The 16,961-nt window shown below is 39.0% G+C and overlaps 3 protein-coding genes across 8 annotated transcripts in view; all 3 read left to right on the plus strand.

Moving 5' to 3' along the window:
• gpc4 (glypican 4) overlaps positions 1-5,545 on the plus strand; it is a 46,926-nt gene extending 41,381 nt beyond the window's left edge. The window contains exons 5-9 of the mRNA XM_067457675.1: positions 409-539; positions 634-768; positions 865-989; positions 2,481-2,653; positions 2,769-5,545. Of these exons, the coding sequence (XP_067313776.1) occupies positions 409-539; positions 634-768; positions 865-989; positions 2,481-2,653; positions 2,769-2,989 (785 nt within the window). The 3' untranslated portion in view covers positions 2,990-5,545. The remainder of the gene's footprint in view (positions 1-408; positions 540-633; positions 769-864; positions 990-2,480; positions 2,654-2,768) is intronic.
• Positions 5,546-8,444: 2,899 nt separating this feature from the next.
• Positions 8,445-13,920, plus strand: hs6st2 (heparan sulfate 6-O-sulfotransferase 2). The gene is made up of 2 exons (XM_067457676.1): positions 8,445-9,335; positions 12,318-13,920. Exons 1-2 carry the CDS (start codon positions 8,776-8,778, stop codon positions 13,162-13,164), a joined length of 1,407 nt encoding a protein of 468 aa, XP_067313777.1. The 5' UTR covers positions 8,445-8,775; the 3' UTR covers positions 13,165-13,920.
• A 994-nt stretch (positions 13,921-14,914) lies between these two features.
• The window catches only part of mbnl3 (muscleblind-like splicing regulator 3), a 67,620-nt gene continuing 65,573 nt past the window's right edge, over positions 14,915-16,961 (plus strand). For 4 of the 6 annotated variants that reach the window (XM_067457677.1, XM_067457681.1, XM_067457679.1 and 1 more), the window contains exon 1: positions 14,920-15,240. The gene's annotated coding sequence lies outside the window, so the exon portion shown is untranslated. Of the gene's footprint in view, positions 15,241-16,961 lie in introns of all 6 variants that reach the window. The other 2 variants (XM_067457683.1, XM_067457678.1) reach the window with 2 other exon arrangements.

Genomic DNA, 16,961 nt, shown 5'->3' on the forward strand with positions numbered 1-16,961 from the left:
CCTTAAGTGGGGCGCCTTGTTCAGACCTCTGTCTGTTTAACAAGCTGTTCATGCAACAGACTTCAGTTCCTTATGAGCTTAGCCTGGACCGATGACTGTATGCTGCCCTCTAGTGTTGAAAATTGCAGCATTTGGCCATGTGTATTTGAAAATGTGGTATTGAAATTGGTAACACTTTATTTTAAAGGGACACAGTTACATGCACATATATGTACTTACTATAGTAATAACAGTAAATTATGCACTAATACAAGTAACTAACTGTAACTCTATAGTAAGTACATCTAGTTAATTAATATTACTCTTTACGTATTTGAGCAAGTACAATGTACCTATGTCACCTAAAAATAAAGTGTAACAGATTGTTTTGTGGGTGTTCCTCATGAATGCATTTATTTTCCCTTTTAGATTCCATGTTGGGTCTCGCTGAGAGGCTAGAGGGACCCTTTAACTTTGAGTCTGTCATGGACCCCATTGATGTCAAGATTTCAGATGCCATCATGAACATGCAGGAGAACAGCATGCAGGTCTCACAGAAGGTGTGGTTTTTAATTTATTTTCTAAATATATAATATAAAAATCTATTATTGATTCATTTATTTATTTATAGTTCTGGTTATTTGTTTGTTTCAGGTGTTTCAGGGTTGTGGGCAGCCCAAAATCCGCGCCCGACGTTCTCCTAAAGACTCAGGCTTCCCTGGTCGTTTCCGACCCTACAGCCCTGATACCAGACCCACCACTGCCGCTGGCACCAGCCTGGACCGACTGGTAAGAATAAGGGTCTCCCTTATTACCGCCCATATAGACACTTTCTTTAAAAAACATGTTGATTAATTCTACCACATCAAACTATTTGTTTCATAGTTGACAGATGTCAAAAAGAAACTGAAGCACGCTAAGAAGTTCTGGTCCACCCTGCCGGACACGGTGTGTGTTGGAGACCGGATTGCCAACGGTGATGATTGCTGGAATGGTACAGCCAAAAGCAGGTGGGTCAATGAGATGCCCTTTTTTCCAGATCTATGAATTCCCTTATTGTGTTTTTATATTTTACTTGTACGGTCGTGTTCAAAATAATAGCAGTCCAACATCACTAACCAGATCAATCACTGTTTTTAGTAGAAATTATATTTCTACATGGCAGATATTTTACTATTAGGTGTAGTAGAGTATTAGAAAACCAACCGGTACAATAGTCATGACATGTATGCTGCTGATTACACAGCAGGAGGGGGGCATTTAGAAAAGCCCTTGAATACAGATAGACTCCTGTGAAGCCAAGCCATCAGCAAGATGCCCCGCAAAGTCCCACTGTTGAAAAAAATATTGCTTTTTTGGGGGTCTAGAGGCCCCAGACAGTTTGTCAGATGACCCCCAAACACTGAATTTAAACTACAGTACACTGGGAAGACAGTGAAGCATGGTGGCGCAAGCATCACGATTTGGGGATTTTTCTCAGACTATGGTGTTGGGCCTATTTATCACATTCCAGTGATGGGTGTTTCAACAAGACAACGACCCCAAACACACCAGTAAGCGAGCAGGATCTTGGATCCAGACCAACAAGATTAACGTTATGAAGTGGCCAGCCCACTAAAAAAACTGATGTGACATCAGAAATGCTGTTTCTGAGGCAAAACCCAGAAATGTGCAATCGTCCTGGGCTGGGCTGTCCTGTTCACAGATGCCAGAAGTTGGTCGATTCCATGCAACACAAATGTGAAGCGGTTCTCAGAAACCGTGGTTATACAACTAAATATTAGTTCAGTGATTGACAATAAAGCTAAATCTTCAAGCTTTTTTCAGTTTATACAGTAAATGTTTGACTTTGTAAAGAAAAATGCAGACACTGTTATTTTTTGGAACAGTCTAATATTCCCTTTTCTTCACTTTCTGTAAAGTAACACATCTGATCAATTGTTCTTCATGTTTTGATTAATGTGCAGTGTTCCCAATGCATTTGCATGTACTGAAATAAGTTATAAGGATTTTCAGCTTTACTCACTTTTTAGTTTTTTGAACACAATTGTACATTTGAAAATACATGCATGTTATTACAGCTGTAATTAATACCTATAATTAGACTGTTGACCCTTCCCTTACACCTTAACCCACCCTTAAACCTAACCACAACACCAAACCTGGCCCCACCTCGAAAGCAGCAAGCGTGTTTTGCAATTCTGTATAAACGCAATAATACATTGTACCTTAACTTTTTTTTAAATGTAAGTGTTATTTAAAGACACCTAATATAAAGTTTGAACAATTGTTTTTTAAACAGCATATGAAACTAACATGACTGCAAAGAGATAATTTCTAAGAACTTGGCATGTTTTAAACTAGATTTTTTTTAAAGACACTGTGACATTAGAAAAAAGACACTAAATGGTTCATTGATCCAGATTCCTTCATTCCTTTCCTCACTCAAACTGCAACATCTGACGGCCCACTCAGCTTTTCCTTCTTTTCCTCACGTGCAGGTACGAATCTGTCGTTATGGGCAACGGCTTAGCCAATCAGGTGTCTAATCCTGATGTGGAAGTTGACATCACCAAACCAGACATGGTGATTCGGCGGCAAATAGCAGTTTTAAAGGAAATGACCAGCTGGCTTAAGGCTGCTTACACTGGCACGGACATCTCATTTGTCAATGGTATGAGGGATCTGCTTCTGCGCACTTCGTCTGAGTAACAGTGGTGGCGTTTAAATTTATTTGAACTTCAGTATGCCCTGTTTTTAATGTTTATCTGTCTTTCCTGGTTCTTCAGAGGATGACGGCAGCGGAGAGGAAAGCGGAAGTGGCTGTGACTCGCCCTCTTGTGACAATGATGGCGACATCTACTTCTCCACCCCACCGCCTGTTAAGCGCATCATCAAGCCTAAAACTGCAGACCAGCCCTCTAGTGGGACACGGTTGGCACCCTGCAGTCTGCCAGTGGCAGCGCTGCTGCTCGCACTGCTTGCCCTGCTCACCCTTCATACAAGATAAGACCGGCCCAGAAAGGAAGAGGATATGTGTTTGTACGAATTTGAACAAGAGCAGAAAACTGCCATAGGACATTAAAGACACTGCCTTCAGGATCTCCGTCTGCCTGCCATCGAGGGAAGACACTCAAGTTATTAATATTCAAATAACTTCCCTTCAGTGTATTTTTTTTCTTTCGTGTTTATAAGAACGGACTCCATTTATGTACAGTTACACGTTTCCACTCAACATTTCATTTCAGCTGGGTTTTATTCCTACATGTCTGTAGAGTCCAGAATCCTCAACTCCTCATAGTGAGATCTTCGGTTATGGTTTAAATGAGTGCTGGTGTTTGTTTGAAAGTAGGTCAGACCGAGTGTGTGTGTGTTTGGGTGGATGTTGTGTACGATTGGCTGTATATTTCATCCGAGTGCTTTTTCTAAAGGTAAACAATTAATCAACCCATATAACACGCGTATGATTTAAGCACATCTGTATGAAGTACTCATTAGTCTGACATTTTTTGAATCCATTTTGAGTGTGTGTTAGTGTGCATGGAGGCTTCGGTTAGCTGCAGATCATACATGTTCCCTAGATGTTATTGAGGTCGATAAAAACTTAATAATGCCTTAAATAGTTCATAAATGGGCTCTTTATTAGGGCTGTAATCAATAATAATATATACAACGCTGCTTTATGGATGAAATCAAAACTGCAGGATCCCAGACATGATGTAGTTATTCTAAAAAATAAAAATCCCAAATACTTTCGGCGGTATAATATATAACTTGAGAATATAGTCTTCAGTAATAACTTAATAGCGTGATATGAAGAAGGAGCTTTGGTTGGATGAGGTCTGTGTAAAAGTTGATTAATTGATAAATAGTCCGTGATGGTTCCATCAAAGATGATCGTGCTGAGACATGATGCAGACTGTATGGCAAAAGTAAAGTTGTTTTTACTGGATGTTTAGTTATGAGCGTATGCTGAAAATGGCTTAAGACTGAGCTGTCTGGATGAATTTTACACAGGGTTTTATGTAGAGGTTCTTATCTGGCTAGAAGTGTATTGTAAGGTATAAAACTATAGTATAGGCACTGCAGATTTCACTGCACAGTGACAGCCGGTGCTGATTTGAGAGGTTGGGTGGCCTCTTTTAGTTATTATTCCTGATTGATAGCCATAGAAGTCGGTACGGTATTTTAAAACCATTCCTCATATAGAGCAATAGACTGATTGTGTGTGGTACGACCCAACACCAGTTGATTCGTTTTTTTTTTTGTTTTTTTTTTGCCGAGTTCCCATTCAGATGTCTGACAAGTGCTTGTTGGTTGGTTTAAAAGAGAAGTTTTTTTTTCTCTCAGAAGAAAAAAACTATCTTCCCTCGCTCTTGTACAGTAAGTTATTTAACCACGTGTCTCTTTGAAAGGCATTCACAAGCGTAGCTTTTCTAGGAATCTTAATTTCAGTATTCAAAATATTTATGTCTGTAGATGAATGCATTCTAATGATTTCACACTTTGATGGTTTTATATTGGCTTCAAATTTCATAATGCATAATATTTAGATTTTGTAAACCGAGCTACCGTAAGCATTTGTTTTGTCGATATAGTTTTATGTAAGGGCGGGGATTGTGAAAATTGTACAAGCTGATGCAAGGACAGGGCTGGCCATCGGTCCTTGATCGTTCCTGATGTCACATGCACTTTTAATTGGCATTCAGATACCTCACAGCAAGAGAGTTTTAAATAATGCTTTTAATCATATCTGCAGCATGCATATTTGATTTTCAACTTTTTACGGCGTTTTTTTTATTCATTCATTTGGAGATTCATTCAGTATGTATGGATGAATGGCCAGTCCTCAGACATGAAAGGAATCTTGTCAGGGTTTCAGGAGCCTGAAGCGAAATAACACTACAGCAGTAATGGGCCGCACCTCAGATTGGATATGTATTTTTCTAGGCTGATGTGCTGCCTTGAATAGGAAGCAAAATGTGCTTTCTATACTTCCTTGTGACCCAAAGCTTCCCACTGTCATATGTTAAGATGGCTCTGATGTAAAGACAAGGAAAGGAAGTGCTTAGTATGATGAGCTACTCCGAGTCAGTGTGGAGATGACACGAACTCTTGAATGAACCTGCAACGTCATCTTTAGTTTGAATGCTGAACTTCAGGTGGACAGATTGCTGGGCTTGCAGCCCTGTATATCAATGGAGTCATCTGTGACGAGGAGTGAGAGAGACTGAAGAAAGAAAAGGAAAACAATGTAAATAATGAGCAGTCGTTTTAGTGGTCTCTGAGAGATGTTCATCAGATTTTACCCATTCAGAGTATGTGCTTAATATGGGCAAAACAAAGAGATAGATGCTAAAAATGTAAGAGAAAAGTTATTAAACATTTCTTAGTCTTGTTAAAATAAAGACTGCAGATATTTAAATGTCCCGTGTGTCATTTCTGCTCTGTTGCCAGTGTACTAAATTGCATGATTGCTTTGAAAATCTCATTGAGGGACCCATTGATAAAACAAAGGCTGACTTAAAACAATCATGAAGATTGATTAATAAAAACCATTAATTAAGCGGAAGTGTTAAATCTCCCTTTAATCTTCATGTGTGTTTCAATTGAAATGTTTAATTAAATTAAACTGTCAAGATAAGGTGATGACTGCTATATATAAATATAAGGCTATTCATATCCTTTTCTGCATTAGCATATCAAAAATAACCATCCCTTGAGGTTTTCTTCCAATTGTACAGACAATAAATGGGATAGAGACCATATGAAGAAAGTTACACCATACAAGACTCATTTATTACACCAACTGAAATGGTAAATTCTAAAATCTTAATCAAATGTAGCTAAGATTCCTTTCAAATGTTCCAATCTCCACATGGTCTTAATCGTGTTTATTTTCTGTTCTTTTGGAAGGAAACCTTATACAGATATGGTACATGAATGACTTTATATATACTGTTTATATGGGTGTACTGTAATGTTGAATTTCTATTATTATTATTTTGTATTAAGTAATTCATAAAAACATCAGTAGCTGTATAATTAGTATCAGTGATACTGGCCTTCATTCATAAAAAAGATGAAATTATAACAAATATATAAAATGTACTGTTTTTAAGTTGTTTCTACATTAACATAGAGTAACTAAAAATATTTAAAAATATTAAATATTCTATAAATTACGATTACAGAAAAAAATGATTAATTAATTTGTTAATTTGTAATAAAAACATTTTTAATCAATTGACAGTTAATAGATCTGTACCTTATATTTATATGGGTGTGTGTGTGTGTGTGTATATATATATATATATATATATATATACACACATACATACATACATAGGTCCTTCTCAAAAAATTAGCATATGTGATAAAAGTTCATTATTTTCCATAATGTAATGATCAAATTTAAACTTTCACATATTTTAGATTCATTGCACTCCAACTGAAATATTTCAGGTCTTTTATTGTTTTAATACTGATGATTTTAGCATACAGCTCATGAAAACCCAAAATTCTCAAAAAATTAGCATATCATGAAAAGGTTCTCTAAACGAGCTATTAACCTAATCATCTGAATCAACTAATTAACTCTAAACACCTGCAAAAGATTCCTGAGGCTTTTAAAAACTCCCAGCCTGGTTCATTACTCAAAACCGCAATCATGGGTCAGACTGCTGTCCAGAAGGCCATCATTGACACCCTCAAGCGAGAGGGTAAGACACAGAAAGAAATCTCTGAACGAATAGGCTGTTCCCAGAGTGCTGTATCAAGGCACCTCAGTGGGAAGTCTGTGGGAAGGAAAAAGTGTGGCAAAAAACGCTGCACAACGAGAAGAGGTGACCGGACCCTGAGCAAGATTGTGGAGAAGGACCGATTCCAGACCTTGGGGGACCTGCGGAAGCAGTGGACTGAGTCTGGAGTAGAAACATCCAGAGCCACCGTGCACAGGCGTGTGCAGGAAATGGGCTACAGGTGCCGCATTCCCCAGGTCAAGCCACTTTGGGCTACAGAGAAGCAGCACTGGACTGTTGCTCAGTGGTCCAAAGTACTTTTTCGGATGAAAGCAAATTTTGCATGTCATTCGGAAATCAAGGTGCCAGAGTTTGGAGGAAGACTGGGGAGAAGGAAATGCCAAAATGCCTGAAGTGCACAGCTCACAGTGCCAAAACCACTGGTAAATGGTTTACTGACCATGGTAATACTGTGCTCAATTGGCTTGCCAACTCTCCTGACCTGAACCCCATAGAGAATCTGTGAGATATTGTGAAGAGAAAGTTGAGAGACGCAAGACCCAACACTCTGGATGAGCTTAAGGCCGCTATCGAAGCATCCTGGGCCTCCATAACACCTCAGCAGTGCCACAGGCTGATCGCCTCCATGCCACGCCGCATTGAAGCAGTCATTTCTGCAAAAGGATTCCTGACCAAGTATTGAGTGCATAACTGAACATAATTATTTGAAGGTTGACTTTTTTTGTATTAAAAACACTTTTCTTTTATTGGTCAAATGAAATATGCTAATTTTTTGAGAGAGGAATTTGGGGTTTTCATGAGCTGTATGCCAAAATCATCAGTATTAAAATAATAAAAGACCTGAAATATTTCAGTTGGTGTGCAATGAATCTCAAATATATGAAAGTTTAATTTTTATCATGACATTATGGAAAATAATGAACTTTATCAAAATATGCTAATTTTTTTAGAAGGACCTGTATAATTGAAAATGTTCTTCAGGTTTATACATCCAACACTAATTATAGCCAATTTAAATTTGCAAAACAATATGTTGTATTTATAATGTCACACTTTCTATTTATCTATCGGTTTAAAAAAAAAGAAAGAAGCATAGGCTACATAAAAATATATAGATTTTTAGGAAGGGGTAAAAGATTCATCATGGAGGTCCTTGGCATCTTAAAGTTTGAAAAAAACACTGGTCTAGCCATCACAATTTGATCTATGTCAAACTCGCTCAAATCCTTACACTTGCCAAACACATCAGCTTTGAGAACAAAATGTAACAGGTGCCCAATAACAGGTGCCATGATGAAGAGAAAATCAGTGTTTTTCACTCCATGTTATGCCTGATTGGTTTAAATATATAGGCTACATATATGTAAATATTAATTATACTAATATATATTAATTATTAATATATGATATATATATATATATATATATATATATATATATATATATATATATAGCATATATTAATGCAATATAATATATGCATTAAACAACCACAATTTATTTAACATTATTATAATGTAACGATAATATATGTGAATGAAATATAAAACGATTGTTTTATTTCTTGATTGGTTGATTGGTTTTTGTTAAATATAGGAGACATTTCAGCAAATGAATGTCTAGACCACCTGTCTTGCAAAAGTTAAAAAATAATAATTTGTAAAATCTAAGTTGCTTTACCTTCCAAAATAAATGTCCTCATGGAGACTTTTATTGTGAAGAGAGAAATGTGGGTGCGGGCGGTGGGAACGGGGAAGAGCCAGCCAGTACGAATTTGTGGCAGAGGTAAACAGCAGAAGTTATCTGAAGATCTATTCGATACACGGTGACTGCGAACGGTAAAGCCTCGTGAAAACATGTAGACATTAATTACGTTGGATACCAGGAGATAAACATCCAGAAAACGCGCTGGGTGTGTTCATGTTTTGTTGCGTTGAGGCTCGAGTCGCACGTTTTGTTCAACATTCCTCCCGGTCGACGCGACGCGGTGGGGAACCGCACAACTGAGTAATGCTTTCACTTTTCCAGCGAGAAGATGGATGAAAAATCCTACTACAGTCGGCTCTTCATCGCACTGCTGATGGTCCTGTGTTTCGGCGTAATTGTATTACAATACGTCTGTCCTACGTCCGACTGCCAGTTGTTACACCTGGCATCATTGTCCTCGAGACTAGGGAGTCGCGCGCCCGGGGATCGCATGAACGGAGCCGGTGCGGGAGATCCGTACAGCTCAGAAGACGGTGCTTTGGTTCGCTTTGTGCCTCGCTTTAATTTCACCACCAAAGACCTTAATCGCGCTGTAGATTTCAACATCAAGGGGGATGATGTTATAGTGTTCCTCCACATTCAGAAAACCGGGGGGACCACGTTCGGGCGTCACCTGGTCCGCAACATCCAGCTGGAGAGGCCGTGCGAGTGTCATGCTGGCCAGAAGAAGTGTACCTGCTTCCGGCCGGGCAAACGGGACACCTGGCTGTTCTCCCGCTTCTCCACCGGCTGGACCTGCGGTCTGCATGCGGACTGGACGGAGCTCACGAATTGCGTGCCTTCTTACATGAGTAACCGTGAGTCTCAGGAGAGGCACGGGAGTCCCAGGTGAGTTTAATTTTTTTTTTTTTTTAATCAGTGTAATAAACTGATTTTGGTGTCTATAATGGACTGAAACACGTATTCACAAACAAACTTATTTCTTTTGTTATGGTATTGTGTGTTGCATGGTGTCCTGGTGTGCTTCTACACTCCTTCCCCTCATATTGTTCTCGTTCAGTTCAGTGTTGAAGCCTCTTAGCAAGTCAATTATGTGGAGACAAAAGGCCTCCAACAGGTCAGGCTCAACCCCAGAGTGCTTTCATTCAGCGCATTCCTGCAACAGGGGACCCATCATCATAATCATTCACCCTTTCAGACACCCTGGAGGGCAGACAGCCTGCTGGCACCAGAACATCTGCCATTCTCTCTGGCTTGTCCTTTAAATAAACTCCTCTTAGCATGGGACGAACAGTGTTTGATAATGTTTGCACTGGGAGCCAGGAGGCGTTGTTTTTGATAAATAAGTGTTGAGTCCCTTGAGTGTGTTTTACACTACTGTTAAAAAATAAGAAATTAATACTTTTATTCTGCCAGGACAAATTCAGTCGATCAAAAGTGTCATTAAGACACAATGTTATGATATTACACAATTTCTGTTTCAAATAAATGGTGTTCTTTTGAACTTTATATTCACCAAAAATGCTGAAAAATATATCACGGTTTCCACAAAACTGTTATGCAGAACAAATGTTTCTTGAGCACCTATCATCATATTAAAATTATTTCTGAAAGATCATGTGCCATCGAAGCTTGGGGTTAGGGCGCTAACAGCTTTGACATCACAAGAATACATTACATTTTAAAATGCATAGAAACCAGTTATTTTAAATTGTAATCATATTTTGTATTAATTATATTAATATTACTGATTTTTCAATCAATAAATGCTGCCTTTTGTGAGCATAGGAGACTTTTGAAAACAATAAAACTGAGGAGCAGTAATTAAAAAAAAAAACATACATCACTGCTTTATTTTGTAAGGTGTGTGCTGTATTTGTTTTTGTGCATTTATAGGGCATATACTTTATTGTGACAGGAGAATCCAATACTGTAGAATGTTTTAAAACTGGTTGGTTAATATTCAAATAGCAGTGAAAAGAACTATTAAATGTTGGGACGCACCAGTATTAATATTCTGAGTCAGACTGGTTCCAATTGTTGTTTTGGTAATAACCGATCAATGATAGATCTTAAAAATCTATACTATTTTATCTAATTAAATGAAAAATAAAACCCTAAAAAGGTAATTTAAAAAAAAAAATGCTAAAGATTACATGATGATGGGTGTTTTAAAATATTAACTTTACATTAATGTCAACTTAACATAAGTTACTTTAAAAAGTAACTAATTGCTTGTTACTAATTACATCTTCAATCGTGTAATTAGATTACTGTATAAATTACTCTCTCCAAATCTATTTAAATACTTATTACTTTTTAAATCCTATATCAACATTGAGTTAAGCAATTCAAGGTTAAACATGAAACGGCTCTTTTAATTCATTCAAATAAATAATATACAGCTACATAAATTACTCTTATTAACTGACCAAAGTATAACAAATGTGAGAAGGATAAATAAAAACATGCATTTCAAATTTAGACTTAAAATGTTGATGTTAATTCCACTGTTGTATTATATACAATTATATTTTGTATTTAGTTCAGTTACATCAGAAGTAACTAATTAAATTACAGAAAAATAAGAGTAATCACTTACTAGCCTGACAAGCCAGACCCACATCAAGATGTTTGGTCTGGAAACTCACCATAGACAGGGCTCAATCCGAGTGGCGGGACAAACGGTTGTCTTTCAAACTCCCTCTGCACGCGATAGGATAGCGCTACAACCAACCAGAGCAACGAAGGTGAAACAGAGCTCATTGATAGATTAAACATTCACCGTATCCGGTCGGCTAAACTCCGAACTCAACTTCCCTTTTTAAGAATTGCTTCAGTGCCGCTCTTTGTCCTTTTCTCAGAGAAAAGCTCAACTCCAAGTCTTCCAGAATTGCAGTCAAAGCTGATTAGAAAAATCGCCGCCGTTCGCCAGTGTATGTGTTTACTAGATGCACGCAAACGCTCGGCCGTCGTCATTATGGCCCCGCCCGCTGACTCTATACACGATGTGATTGGCCCGTCCAGAGTGAGGGGAATACAGCTCAGAAGGGTATTGAGACTTCCTAGACGACACTTGCGGGCAGATTAAATTTGCTGCCGCTAGGGTGTGTCTAGATTTCTAGGCTAGTGATTAATTACTTAGTAACTAATTAAACAACAAATAATGTGCTCATATTCTATACCATTTGCCAACAAGCAAGAGATGCTTGGTTAATACCCATATAAAAGGAATTACAATAGTCAAGCCTTGTTGAAATAATAGCCTGGAGCGTTAGATGACTGCAAAGGTAAGCTAAATGAAAAATAGGGGTAATGAACAATTAAATATACAACAGTATCGACTGATGTATACAGACAAACACATGAAAGGCCCATTTTTCAAATGGACACACACAATTAAATCAAACCATAATCCTGTGGGATCATCGTTGGTTTGCAAGTAAAGTAAAAGTTGAGGCTCTCCAGAGACGTTCTCTGTGCTGTTGTGGAATAGATTTGTCCAGACAGTCTTAATTGATATTCATATGGAAAGTGTTCTGGATGTGAGCTGAAAGATGATTCTTCTCATTCGCTCATTATTCTAAAATGCCCGTAATTACAGTCAACCAGCAATAATTCATTCCGTTTTCCATCAAGATCGCTCCCCTGACACACTCTTACAGAAACTATGCCATGAATAATTCTGTCAATGTGAACATGCACAAAATATGACAGCTTTACTCCACTTAATGATTCATATGAAATATTACATTTCATTTATTTTCTCTTTTTAAAGTCTACAGTGTACTTGCTTTAGTTTAAACTCATTCTGCCACTTTTTTTGATAACATACTTTGATTAAATTCTTCTCGTTCCTTTCTCATGTAGTAGGAACTACTACTACATCACGATATTGAGGGATCCAGTGTGGCGATACCTGAGTGAATGGAGGCACGTTCAGCGCGGTGCCACCTGGAAGGCCTCTAAACACATCTGCGATGGCCGTTTACCCACCCTGACCGAGCTGCCCAGCTGCTACACCGGTGATGACTGGTCGGGCTGTTCGTTGGAGGAATTCATGGCGTGTCCTTACAACCTGGCCAACAACAGACAGACCCGTATGCTGGCTGACCTCAGCCTAGTGGGCTGCTACAACCTCTCCATCATGAACGAGAGCCAGCGGTGGGCCATGCTGCTAGAAAGTGCCAAGCGCAACTTGCGAAACATGGCCTTTTTTGGTCTGACGGAATATCAGCGTAAGACCCAGTACCTCTTCGAGCACACATTCCGCCTGTCCTTCATAGCGCCGTTCACACAGCTCAACGGCACCCGCGCTGCGAGTGTAGAGGTGGAACCAGAGACCCAACGAAGGATTCGAGAGCTGAACCACTGGGACGTGGAGCTTTACGAGTATGCGCGGGACCTTTTCTTGCAGCGATTCCAGTACGCCAGACAGCAAGAGCGCAGGGAGGCCCGTCAGCGACGCCTGCAGGAGAGACGCAAGCTACGTGCTAAGGTCAAGCCTTGGTGGGGGGTGACTGCAAAAGCTACTATAAAAGCCACAAAAGAGCCACCAATGACAGAACAATATCCTGCTTTCTCAGATGAAAAACAAGCAGATGCTGGACAAAAGCTGGAGAGTGAGACAGAAGGACAGGTAGAGGACAACTGGTTAGAGGAAGATGACAATGAAACCATATTGGACTATTTAGAAAATGTGGAGCAGTGGCGGTAGCCAATAGCTATTTGGGAAGAGGGTTGAACTCAATAATGGACTATAGAATGGTGATTCCATCTTATTACTGTGGGGTACCTATAATCCTTTAAGCCCAAATCACTGCTAAATATTAGCATGTACGGGTTGTTAATTGCGGGTTAATCTTTTTGTGACACATGATATTTGTAGAATGCACATCATAATTTCCATATATATATATATATATATATTGATTCATAGCACCAGTTCACTGTCAAATATCATAGTTTAAATTATCGTCTTGCAGCCTGACCTGTCTTGTGACTTGTGAACAGAAGAGATGCTAAAATCCCCTGTCCCACGATCCCCACTCTGCCCTTGATAGAGGGCATTATGACTCCAGGTTGCAGGGAGATCATCCCTGCGATTAATGTACTGAAAATCACTATGGAGGAAAAGCAAATGCTAAATACTTATCGTTAAAGCCAAAGAATGGGATATTTCAGAAACACTTCTTCATGCTGTTCTGAAGAAGACGCTGGTGGCAGCACATTTTTATTTACATTCCTGTAATGTAAGATTTAAAATATTGCCTTTTTTTCCTCAAAGTGTCCTCGACAGTCACAATCCCATGCATATCACAAGTCAGCCTTTTAAGTCAAACAATTGTCTTTTGGAATGTGTTTTGATTTAAGATGTTTTATATGGAATGCGTTTCTCATTCGTTTTATTTATGTTTGTTAATAGTTGGCTCATGATTTTTTTTGCTACTGGAAAATAAAAAGCCATTGTGAATCACTTCATCTTTATACCACACTACACGTTGTACTGAGGAGCGCAGATTGCTCTGCTGGAATATTAATAACATTTTTGAGGACTAATAAAGTTTTTTATATAGTAATCCTAATTAGTTGTTGTTGGTTGCTGATCTGGAAGGGCGAGTCTTCCCTTTTGCCCTTTTCCCCCCTCTACAGCAGATGGAGCCAAAGTATCAGCGATTGCTTGTGAATGGAAGCATACTTTAACACATTTGGTCTGTAAAACATAAGGTCATATCAAAATGCATATTTTGGTTTTGAAGTTTATACTGACATCATTCTGCCTGTATTTAGTCTATTAAGCTTACTAACTGCTGCTGCTTGAATCCCCTAATTTGTTTTTGCATGTTGCTAACTGCTGTGATTCCCTTATTCTTTCTTCTGTAATTATTGCCCCCTTATATTTCCAGTTATACTAATTTCATTTGGATCGTTGGATAATACATGTCCATTGCAGCGTTCCACACTATTCTATTGACCCAGGCCCATGAATGTTTGTTGTCCAGTATATAAAATAACATTTATTATTAATAGCCTAATGGGTCAATTGTATGTCAGGTCATGTGATGTCATTATGGCTGCGTCCACGAGGGGGCGACCCGCTCTATGTACAATAAATCGGTCTTTTCTAGAAGACTAATATGGGGAGATATTCATCTCATGCAAGAATTATTTTATATTTCAGAAATGTACTATTCATTTCTTTATGTAAAGTTTCTTAGTTTAAAAAAGTGTAAATGTAATGTTGAGTGCACCTCTTAGCAAAACACCGCTTAGCAATGTACCAGCCTATGAATACTTACATATAGGTGCTGTACTGTACCATATCAAATGCATTTAAAACCCTCCTTTCCTTAAAGCTTTGCGTAAAAATATTGCTCATTAGTTGTCCTCATCCATGAGGCGCAGTTTGCACTGATGTCGAGTGGGAATCCCCCTAAAATGGAGGCAATACATGGGAATGCACGTAGTGCCGCGCACACTTTTGCTCTACTCCTCCCTTCTGCCCTCCCTCGTCTCGTCTTCTGCCTAGCAGCAGCTAGCAAGTTCGCTTCACGCTTCCCCATCGCTAGCTTCGTCGTTCAACACGAAACACCCCGCAGCCGCAGGTCATTGTACGAGGCTTTAAGCTGCAAACTGCGCGTTCGAAAGCTCTCGGTTAAACGCGGGAACTTTTGCAACCAAAGCTCGCGCCTCACATCAGTCAGTGATCGTGACGTAGTTATTGACAAATCTTTATTTCGCTTTGCGCTGCAATTGATGTCACCCGAGCTCTAGCCGTGCGCCGTCTGCACAGGTGAGTCATCTACTTTCATAAAGACCAATATTTCACATTGTTTATCCAGTCTTGCCGCACACGTTATTGCAAATGTGATGGGTGTAATGCATCGCTCGCTGTCACGACTGACGCTCGCTCGTTTATGGGTCTCCATCTCTAACCTTGCTTTTGCGCACATGGCCTCTTCGCACAGTGACGCATAAAACTAGAATTTGAATTTCTTCATATTCTTAGTAGTCAAGTCTATCATTTGACCATACCGCACAAGCTGTCACTTGTAATGCAACGTCCGTAATGCAGTTCGGTGTCAAGCATTGATCATACACTTGCTGACAGCTGTTGAGCTTTCCATCGGTGCCGTGGTGCCCTGAACAGCACCTAGTTTGTAAACTGGTTGGATGGAGCTCAAACTCTGCTCACATGTTATGTCTGTCCCTGTAATAGTCAGGTGCAGTGGGCTGTATATCTTTTCTGATGCTGTTTTTGTGTCTGGCATCTAAAACAAGCAATGCTGTCATGCTGACATTTCAATTTTCATGGCCAGAGCTGGATGCAGTCCCAACCATAAGGTGTTCACCCACGGTAGGACCTGAATTTGTCCTTGATTTCCTGGAACATGTGAAAGGTGGTAGTGGAATATTTGTGTGGTTTCGTATCTTGGTGTGGTTGAAATTTAATGTCCTTTGTCCCGCTTACCCTTAACATAATCTGACATTTGCCAGCACTGACAACTGCCCAAAGCTGAACGCTTTAGTGTATTTTGTCTTCCATAGTTGAGTGGATAGTTTTGTAAGCATTCCTTCTACAAAATATTGTTGAGTCTGATGCCCTTTATTTTGTACTGTCAAGCCTGTTTATGGTGACCGTTTAGTAGGGTTCCCACAGTCATGGACATTAAATAGTTATTAAAAGTCATGGACAGTTTTACAATATAGCTAGATAACACTTTACAACAAGGTTCGGTATGCTGACATCAGCTAATGCAGTAGTTAACATGTAATTCTAGCAATTTTGCTTAATGTTTTACATAAACTAATTTATATAAGTTGTATTGGTTAACATTAATGTATTGTAAACAAATGAATTAGCATGTACACATGAACAGATGAATAAATGCTGCAAAAATGTTCAGTGTTTGTTCATTATATCTAATGCATTAATAAATGCTAACCTATTGAACGTTATTGTAAAATATCATCATTTATCAAATATTTCACTGGCTAGATATAGTTCTTTGTACATTTCACAGTTGTGCCGTATACACATTTCAACATGCTTTTTCGGGATGACACATTTGTACACTCAGAAGTATAACTGTTTAAACTGATATATTCCATGGCTTACTATCTGACATTGGAACTTGAGTGTTTTATTGACCTGTGTACAGAAATTAAAACTTTAGTGCTATGGAGGCCTGGACAGTCGTGTCCCTGAAACTGTCAGTTGTTGCGTTGCACTTAGGACTTGCTTCATGCTAAACATTTCAAAATCTAGCTTGTTTTTTTTATCTCATTTGGTTATAGCCAAAGATTTTGTGCAAAGAATATCAAATAATGCACGTGAAATGGTTGAGTTAGCGTACACCTTAGAGTCATGGTGCGAGAGCACCTGCAGCCGTCTGAGTGGCAGTTGACATTCTGTTTGATTTCACACCTTGTGATGTGCGCTGTCAAAGGTCAGGTCAGAGGAGTCCTGCTGCTTTAGAGGGCTGGTGTCTGTCAGACTTCAGTGGCATCGCT

The sequence above is a fragment of the Pseudorasbora parva genome, chromosome 11 (genome assembly GCF_024679245.1).
Source record: "Pseudorasbora parva isolate DD20220531a chromosome 11, ASM2467924v1, whole genome shotgun sequence".
Lineage (NCBI taxonomy): Eukaryota > Metazoa > Chordata > Actinopteri > Cypriniformes > Gobionidae > Pseudorasbora > Pseudorasbora parva.

Excerpts from the sequence above, each read along its gene's own strand:
- hs6st2 (XM_067457676.1), top strand. The coding sequence starts at position 8,776 with ATGGATGAAAAATCCTACTACAGTCGGCTCTTCATCGCACTGCTGATG. Across the intron at positions 9,336-12,317 it reads GAGAGGCACGGGAGTCCCAG|TAGGAACTACTACTACATCA; the intron begins GTGAGTTTAATT and ends TTTCTCATGTAG.